Here is a 9,513-nt window from a genome sequence, read left to right on the forward strand (position 1 = left end):
GACAAAGTCTTGCTCTGTCACCCAGGCTGGAGCACAGTGGCACAATCTTACCTCACTGCAGCCTCCGCCTCCCAGGCTGAAGTGATTCTCATGCCTCAGTGTCCCAAGTGGCTGGAATCACAGGTGTGTGCCACCGCACCTGGCTAATTTTTGCATTTTTTTTGTAGAGATGGAGTTTCACCATGTTGGCCAGGCTGATCTCTAACTCCTGGCCTCATGTGACCTGCCAGCCTCAGCTTCCCAAAGTGCTAGGATTACAGGCATGAGCCACTGCAACTGGTTGTAATTACCTTTTAGATTGTAATCTAGGCTACTCATTTTTCTGATGGTTTTTGTGACTGAAAAATAACAATTAGAGAAGACAGTACTTCTCACTGCTCCCTCAATATGCCCTGCACTTTCAGGACTCTGCTTTTATCCACATTGATCTCTCTTTTTACCATTTTATGCTTTGCTTCTCAAACTCCTACACAACCTTCAAAACCTTGCTTATTTGCCAGCTCTTGAGTGGGGCATTTTCTGGTTTTCTTAGCAAGAGACCTCTCTTCTAGATGCCCACAACACCGGAGTCATGGTTCTATTGTGGAGCTTACTCTTTTTGACATTTAGAGACGCTAAACTCCTCAGGACACAGATGCTTTCTTCATCTAACCAAGCTATTTGATAGAGTACCGAGTACTTTTCTAGCTGTTTTATTTCCCCAACTACTAAGATAGTGCCATGCTCTCAATGTATTTTATAAATGAGAGAATTATTCACTTGTTCTGTTCTCATAATTATAATTTCTACCAAATTCCAACAAACGCTTACTAAGCAACTGCTAGGAGTGCAGGGGACTATATTGTTCCTGCTTTCATAGGGTTTACAGTCTTGGGGAGTCAGGTAACCAAACAAGAAATTTTAAAAATAGGCTGGGCATGGTGACGGGTGCTGCAATCTCAGCACTTTGGGAGGCCGAAGTAAGCAAGCGAGCAAGCAAGCATGCAAGCAAGAAATTTTAAAACCAGATAATGTGGAAAGCACCTAACCTGCACACTGAAATTGATCCCTCAGCTTCTTACTCTGATCTATAAATATACTTATTTGTAGTCATATCCAGTCTTACTTCTTTTCTTCTAATTTATATATCTTTTTTTGGTCTACCTCGGCCTTGTTAGTTAATACTTCTCCACTATCGTTATTATTTTTCTCTCCCTCGATTTCTTTCTCTCTGTTTTATTCTTTACTGTTTACTTCTCAGTTCAAAAACGTTATCAAATATCTGCCACTTGATAAATACCTGATTTTCACTGTAAATGCAATATTTGTTTTTATTCTATTATCTGTTCCCCATCCCAGTTAAGCCCTTTAAAAAAGTTGTCTATACTTTGTTACCTCTCATTCATGTCCCAGTTGATGGGATTTTGATACATTCCATCTCCTGCTCACCACCAATTTGCTGCAACTGTTTCCGCCGCAACTGTTTCTGCTGAAGACCACTGATAACCTAATGGTCTGATCCTTGAGCACTATTTAATGCACATTTTACTTAATCTTGCTGTGATATCTGAACCTCTTGGCTACTTAATTCTTGAAACTCTTTTCCTTTGGAAGTGGAGACATCGTCACACCTGGGTTTCGTGCTTTATTCCTGAATGCTCATTCTCAGGTGTCTTGATTTCCTTTTCCTGCCTCCTCCTGCTATACCTCAAAGTCCTTCCCCTGGTCCTCTAATTTTCTTCCCCATGCACTCCCCAAAAGTAATATTATCAAAACCCTTGACTTCTGCTGGTCACCATCTTAGAATTTTCTTTAGGGCTCCAGACTTTTGTCTAAAATTCTACAAAGCCTAAATTGAGCTAATTAACTTGACTCCCTGCCCTTCTTTCCAATCCTGCTTTCCATATTATTCACCCAGTGGAGATTTAGACACAATCCTTCCCCTTCACCTTCCATTTCCAATTGGTGAGTAAGGCCCATCTGTTCTAGTCCCAAATCTCACACATGTCATTTATCAGTTCTTCACTTGGACTGTAGCAGTGTCCTTCAAAGCAGGCAGACTCCTGCCCCCTCCCTGTCCAACACAGAAATAGGAAGATTTTCTAAATTATAAAATTTAGATCTAACATTTCCTTGCTGAAAACCCTCCACTAGCTCTGCAAGATCTTTAGAAATTGCAAAATGGCAGTCCATGATCCATATTCACCTATGCACACACGCTATTTGTCCCACAGAGTTAGTTTAAAAGCTGAATTTTTAAAATTCAGAATATGTTTCGTGATGGCACACATGTACAGTTCTAGAGTTCTCGCTGTTGTCTTCTATCCAGGTGGCCTCATTCTTTACATTACTTGCGTAGTTCCTGTATGGACCCTTGAGCTCATGGAAGAAGCTCTGTGCATGGCATAGGAAGTATTGCATGATCTGGCCTGCCTGCCCTTCTGTCTCATTTCATGCTTTTAACTCAAGTCTGCTGATGCCAAGGCTCATGTTTATCTACTACACCATACTAACTAATGTTACTTCTTTTCTTCCTTGGGCTTATGAAATGTGAGAAGTCCAAATAATGCATGGAACAATGCAAATAATATAATGGAACAGCAAACTCAAATTACAAGGTAGAGGTGTATGTGGGATGGGTGTGAATGAAAGGGACTGGGACACAGGTGAGTAAAAGCAGTAGTGTGGGAATCCCATCCAGATGGGATAATTTGTCACCCCATTTATTTCAGTGTCCAGGTTAAGGCAGTAAAACAATCGATTTTTCTAATTCCTGTGTATCACTCATTTTTGTAGCCTAAGCACAATTCCTGATCCTTTGCAGGCATTTAAGAGATGCTTACTGAATAAACATGTTTTGGTGAAGGCTTGCAAAAGGCTGAATATCTTATCACTTCCAGGCCTCGGCTTCTTTTCTTTCTGTCTCCTTCAGTGTATCTACTGAGTGTTCAGGGTACACTCTTGGTATCAGTATACCCCCTTTTTGTGTACCCCCAAATCATCCCAATATCACAAAAGAATATGCAAAATAGTAAAGAGTATAGATACAGTGAATTCAGAGAGAAGATTAATAGGAAAATAAAAAAGGAAATTCTTTCTCCTTCCCCTTACTTTGCTACCATCTGAACACAAGTTAAACCTATTATGTAGACATAAATAATATTATGGCTAAGACTAATGACATGGGACCAGTGAATATAGAGTCAGAAGCTATAATTTCCGGGGACTGTGGAGGCATTGTCCACATCCACCTTGCCCCATGCTCATTGGTTTAAACAGCCTGGCTGGCCACCATTTCTACCATCTTTGATCCTTATTCATCTTGCGATGCTACTTTCGGCATACCCCTCATACTCCTCATACCAAATCCCCAAATACACACAGACCACAAAGAAGTGAGGCTCAGCCTTCAGAGTGCACAAGAGTTGCCTGGAAAGCCTGTAAAACGCAGATTCCTGAGCCCTTTCATTTCAAGACAATAGTTTTGGGCTAAGGCCATTGTATCTGAGTTTTAAACAAGTTTCACTGAGGATTCAAAAGTAGGCAAACACCATACTCTAAAATTGAAAAACATTCTCATAAAACACACTCTCAGGTGTTTTAGAACCTGAAAGATTTTTCAGGTTAAGTACCTTAATTTGCTTTCAGACATGGTCCAGTTCCATCACTTTTACCTTTCACCATTCCTACTACTAAGAATTGTTTATTAAATGACAAAAATTTTGCTCTTGGCAAATTGCAGTTACTACATTCTCAAAGAAATACTATATGCCTTTCATTTATAATCTATTTCATTAGGTACATGCTTCTGTGGTGAGGCGGCTAAGCATTTGAAATATTTATTATACAACATTTCCTAGGACTCATACTCATTAAAGTGATACTAAATTGATAGGGTCTTTTTTTTTTTTTTAATTCACAGCAGGGTAGCAGTCATTCAACTGTAGTATAATTTGGTATTGCAGCTCACTTCATTTTAAGCAGTTCATCTCAGTTCTAATCATTATGTTCAAAGCTTCACTCTGTCCAGATGCCAAGTTTCCCCAACTGTACAAAAAGCACAGGAGAAATATTTCTGTTTGGCAAAGCCTGGCAAATTTTTGGAGGCATTGTCATGCCTCAACAGGGCACCAGTCAGGTTATAATTTGCCTTAATTGCTTGTGCCACAAACAGCAACAATGATTACCTCTAGGTCATTGGCACTCAAAGAAAGATTTCCTCCCAGCTACGGTAAGTAACAAAATACTTTCTGCAAACACCTTACTTGGGATTAGACTGCAAAGAATCTCAGATTTTGACCACTTAAAAAAATTGACCTGGTACATGCTTTTAATGTGTTAAGTTGCACGCTTGCCTGTGTATCTGTGTGTGCACATTAGAAACATGAAAATAACTCAGATAAATTACTGTTCTCCCATAAAACAACTAGTCTTCTATCTGCATAATTTGTTCCACCTGCCATGTTTACAAGGCACCCCAAGGAGAACTAGCTTAAAAGCCAGCAATCCATCTGCCTCTCAGTTCTAAGGGGGTAATTATTGCCTCAACTAAGCAAAGAGGAATGCACAGCATGCTGCTACCCATGTCAGGTGACTGATGTATGTGCCTGACACACTCACCCAGGTCATCAGCTTTTCTAATAGTGGCTGGGGTCATGGTACAGTGACAGACACAATTCACTACTTACAGAAAAGGGGGAGAAAAATGGATAGAGACTATATTCAATGGGCCAAACCCAGAACACAAACCAACAATGTAGGCTTTACCACTTCTTATGTTAAAAACAAGAAACATGGGGGAGAAAAGACAGGTTAACTTTATGCCAAAACACTGGTTTAAACAAACAAACAAACAAAAAACATTTTTTTTAAAGAGGACAGGAAAGAAGGTGTTTTGTTTCCATTAACTTCCTATTAACTGTACTTCCTTACATATTTTTAAAATAAAGCATTAATTAATATTTATTAATAACGTACAATGTTCTACTTGCTGTGCACACAAAATAGGGCCTGGCCTCTAATACAGCATAAACTTAACTGTCTCCAACTAAGGCCATAGTGACCAAGACTGAGTACAAACTGTGAGGAATACTGTTTGAAGACTAGAATGATGTCCAAGCACAAGAACACTCATGTGCTGATGAAATGCAGAAAACACATGCAGATCTTCAAAGAAATTCCACTAAGAAGAAGTGATTAAAAAAAAAAAAAAAAGTAAAAGAGCTCTTTGGGGACACACCCCAAATGAATTGCAAAAGGTCACACACAACTTCTTCCCTCTGAAATAAGGCAGAGACAACATACAAATTAGCATATAGAATATCAAGTCATTAAGTGTTCCTTGCCAAAGCTCCCATGGGAAAGCAAGAGGGAGGCAGTGGAGTGCGGAGGGAAAACTGAAAGTGGGTAAAGACGGACAGATCGCTTTGGAAATATTTCCATTCTTTTCATTTCACAGGCCAGTAAAATTACAAGAAAAACTTGGGGGTGGAGTAGAGAAAACATCAACATTGAGTTGTCATTTATTTTGCCGAAGTAGAACTACCATGCACTATCATGAGTTTTGTTTCATTACAAATGATAGAAAAACCAGATTCTCAGAATAAAGAATAATTCTTTGTATTAAGTAAATGTTTATGAAGCTCATTACATTATCTTTTTTAAAAAAATAAAAATTTTAGAACATATGATGCTCTTCATAATTAATGCTTTTGATATAGATTTGGGGAAAGAGTCTCCAGTTTGCAGTTCTGAAAATGCAATTTTCAAATTAAATTTAATTGTGTTTGAGGTGACACCTTCCTCTATAATTTCATGACCAGATTGTAAGAACTCCCCTAACTATGCATGGCTCCTTTCACGTGAGTGAATGTGATTTATAAAGAAGATAAGCTAATACAGCAGGATTATCGGAAGGTTGCAAAGCTATGATGACAGTAGATCCCTCTAAATTATTTTAGTTTTGTTCTAGTAAAGGATGGTATTTCTTAATATTTGTATGCACCTTGCTCTCTGACTTAATTGCCATGATTAAGCAATGAACACACATTCTGGCCTCAGTATTGGAGTGGCTGGATTAAAACAAGCAATTTTCCCCTGCTGGTTGAACAAGTCTTACATTCTCTATCTCACTGCCTGCAGCATTAACACTCCCCACAGTACCAAACCCATTTATTTTCCACCCACCAACCAGCCTCCTAAAGCATCATTAACATGCCCCCAAAGGCCTTGCTGCTGTCAATTTTAGCCTGCACAAGCACTCAAAAGCTTTTGTGGGGTTTATCAGAGTTCTGTAGGAAAGGAAGGGAAAGGCATTAGACTCAAACCTTGGGGAATTGACAACACAGGAAGATGAAGAGAGATGAGGGAGAGGCCCAGGAATGGAGGAAATCCTATCTGCAGGCAGGGTACAAGGCTCAAGATTGAAAGGTTGTTCAAAGACACCCACAATTATATGCTTCTGCCACTCAATTTTCAGCTAGTTAATGGCAAAAAAAAATCAATATCTACTTTTGATTTTCATGTACAGCATTATAGCCTCAGCCGGAGACAGGTCTCCTAGGAAGGAGGATGATTCAGGAAGTGGTACTGGGGAAGAATGATTCATAACTAAAATCAATAATCATATTGGTGTTTTCTAAAATATATTTGGGGTTTTCCTTTTTTTTGTTGTTTTGAACAACCTTTTCTTTTTTTCTGATAACACTACTCACCCTGAAATCAGTCACAGAGCAATTGACTACATGGAGGGAAGACCAGGAATAAATGTGGAACTGAGTTATGTACACAAAGCTCTGTCAGTTTGAAATGACGTGCCCAGAGTTCATCCACACTCACCAGAGTGAGCTCTGGGCTCCAAAACAGAGTTAAAGTAAACAGCATTACATTCTGCAAATACGACTCTAGATTCTAGGAATATTAACTGTGATAGCTTCTCAGTTATCCTTTTGTTTTCTTCTTGGGAGAATAGTAAGCAAAGCGGTGGGTTTCCATCTTAAACTAGATTCATGTGATTCAAACAGAAAGAAATAAGTTTTAAAACATAATATTTTGATAGTTTTTTTCAGAATCAAGCAGATGATTTGAATTAGTTAGAAAAAAAAGAAAAAGTAGGCAGTGCAGAATTTCCAAAATACAACGTATGCAGAGGACAGAATAACTTTGTGAAAGTATGTAATAAATCCAAAGTTGCATTTATAAAATCCTTGAACAATGTAGCCGTGAGCCCTAAATGCAGTGGAATGTTAGGTCCTGCTAAATTAGAGCATTAATCATAGCATCTTGATTCACGTGTTTCTTCTCATACATGTGTTAATCTTCAAGTTCCATGTTCCCTAAATAAGTCTGAAAACATTATCCACTGTGAAACATTCTTCACTAGTCATAAGACAGTCACTCCTTTAAATTTTACCCAAATTCCTAATAGTTCTCAAGGAATGTAAGTCCTTCTAAGTCATGTACTTCAATGGGAATAACAAGCTCTGTCAAGTGATACTGGTGGCACCTACAGGAATTATCAAGAGATTTGTGCCCTTACCAAACATGCTCACAACTTTAAGGAAACTTTCTTAATCATGTGCCCAAACGGACATTCATAGTTCATTGTATTAAGAACCATCATTTATTAAGCACTTCTGTAAGCCAGGCACTGTGCTAGGTGAACATTTAGGTACCTGGTCTCATTCAACTTCACAGCTACTCTACAAGGCAAGTATTATAATCTAATTTTATGGATATAACAACTGAGGCTTAAGGAGGTTAGGCAAGTTGCTGAAGGTCACACAGTATGTGATGGTGAAAGGGCCAGGGATTCCAGCCCTTCAGGCTTGACAGATCACAAAGCCTGGGCTCTTCCCCACTAAACCATAAGGCCAGGCCAGCCTTGGTCTATAACTCTCCTTGATCTTGACCTCATTTATTAGGAATTGCTTTATCTTTGGGGAATTTTATAATTAGAGGTACACAGGCTTCTAGAGGTTGCTAGTATAAAATTCAATCCAATATTTTTTTCTAGATTTAACAAAGGAATGCATTTTTAAAAACAGTCATAGAATGGCAATCATTAAAAGGTCAGGAAACGACAGATGCTGGAGAGGATGTGGAGAAACAGGAATGTTTTTACACTGTTGGTGGGAGTGTAAATTAGTTCAACCACTGTGGAAGGCAGTGTGGCGATTCCTCAAGGATCTAGAACCGGAAATACCATTTGAACCAGCAATCCCATTACTGGGTATATACCCAAAGAATTTTAAATCATTCCACTATAAAGACACATGCACGTGTATGTTTATTGCAGCACTGTTCACAACAGCAAAGACTTGGAACCAACTCAAATGCCCATCAATGATAGACTGGATAAAGAAAATGTGGCACATATACACCATGGAATACTATGCAGCCATAAAACAGGGTGAGTTAATGTCCTTTTCAGGGACACGGATGAAGCTAGAAACCATCATTCTCAGCAAACTAAACTCAGGAACAGAAAAACAAATACCACATGTTCTCACTCATAAGTAGGAGTTGAACACACGGACACAGGGAGGGGAACATCACATACCAGGGCCTGTCAGTGGGTGGGAGTCTAGAAAAGGGAAAGCATTAGGCGAAATACCTAATGTAGATGATGGGTTGATGGGTTGATGGGTGCAGCAAACCACCATGGCATGTGTATACTTATGTAACAAACCTGCACATTCTGCACATGTATCCCAGAACTTAAAGTTAATAAAACAAAAGAAAAAAGTCATAGAAACAAGAAGTTAGATTTTACATTCGAAATTATAAGCTAGAATAACATATGAAAATTCAAGTGTGAGATTCCAATAAACTGAACTATATGAAACTGCTGTGTTTGTAGGTCACAAGAGCCAGAAATGTGCTGCCTTCTACAATTCATCCTAATAGCAGAAGTGTAGTTCTAGACTATAAGGAACCCAGTAGGGGCCCATTCACAATGCACCTGCAGTGCACATGCTTCATGCCTCTCGTGGCCTCCCAAGGGTACTGTACCTGAGCAGAAGCTGTTGCTGCTAACGGTCCTCGCTGAGCGCCCAGAGCTGCTGGGGTTGAACTCTCTGCTCTCTTCCTCAGAGAAAGGAGACTCAGAGGCTGGGGACACTTTGTGCTGTTGTTGGGGCATATGGGGCCGAAGAATCAACCGGGGAATTCGGCTTCGAGAAACCTCCTTGTCATGATGCTGGACTCTGTGCTCCTTCTCAAAATTGGACATCAAAAAAGAAAACAAAAGGAAACGCATTTCCCTCTCTTAACTCCTGTCGGTTCCTTCAAGGATCAGTTTCTAAGATACACATTTCTGAGTATTGAGTCTTCACAGAGTAGTCCTTATCTCAGTTGCTGAAATGAGCTTCAAAACTCTTCCACGGAGCTAACCTTTCTAACCCACTGAATAGCACATGTCTGTGTGGCACATACACACACACACACCACACATATACACACCACACATATACACACCACACATATACACACCACACATATACACACCACATATACACACACCACACATATACA

The 9,513-nt window shown here is 39.4% G+C and overlaps 1 protein-coding gene across 1 annotated transcript in view; it reads right to left on the reverse strand.

Annotated features, from left to right (window-relative positions):
- The window catches only part of LOC105506286, a 72,537-nt gene that overhangs the window by 14,517 nt on the left and 48,507 nt on the right, over window positions 1-9,513 (reverse strand). Inside the window, exon 4 of the mRNA XM_011934360.1 lies at window positions 8,992-9,196. Within this exon, the coding sequence (XP_011789750.1) occupies window positions 8,992-9,196 (205 nt within the window). The remainder of the gene's footprint in view (window positions 1-8,991; window positions 9,197-9,513) is intronic.

The sequence above is a fragment of the Colobus angolensis genome, unplaced genomic scaffold, assembly GCF_000951035.1.
Source record: "Colobus angolensis palliatus isolate OR3802 unplaced genomic scaffold, Cang.pa_1.0 Scaffold134, whole genome shotgun sequence".
NCBI classification, from domain to species: Eukaryota; Metazoa; Chordata; class Mammalia; order Primates; family Cercopithecidae; genus Colobus; species Colobus angolensis.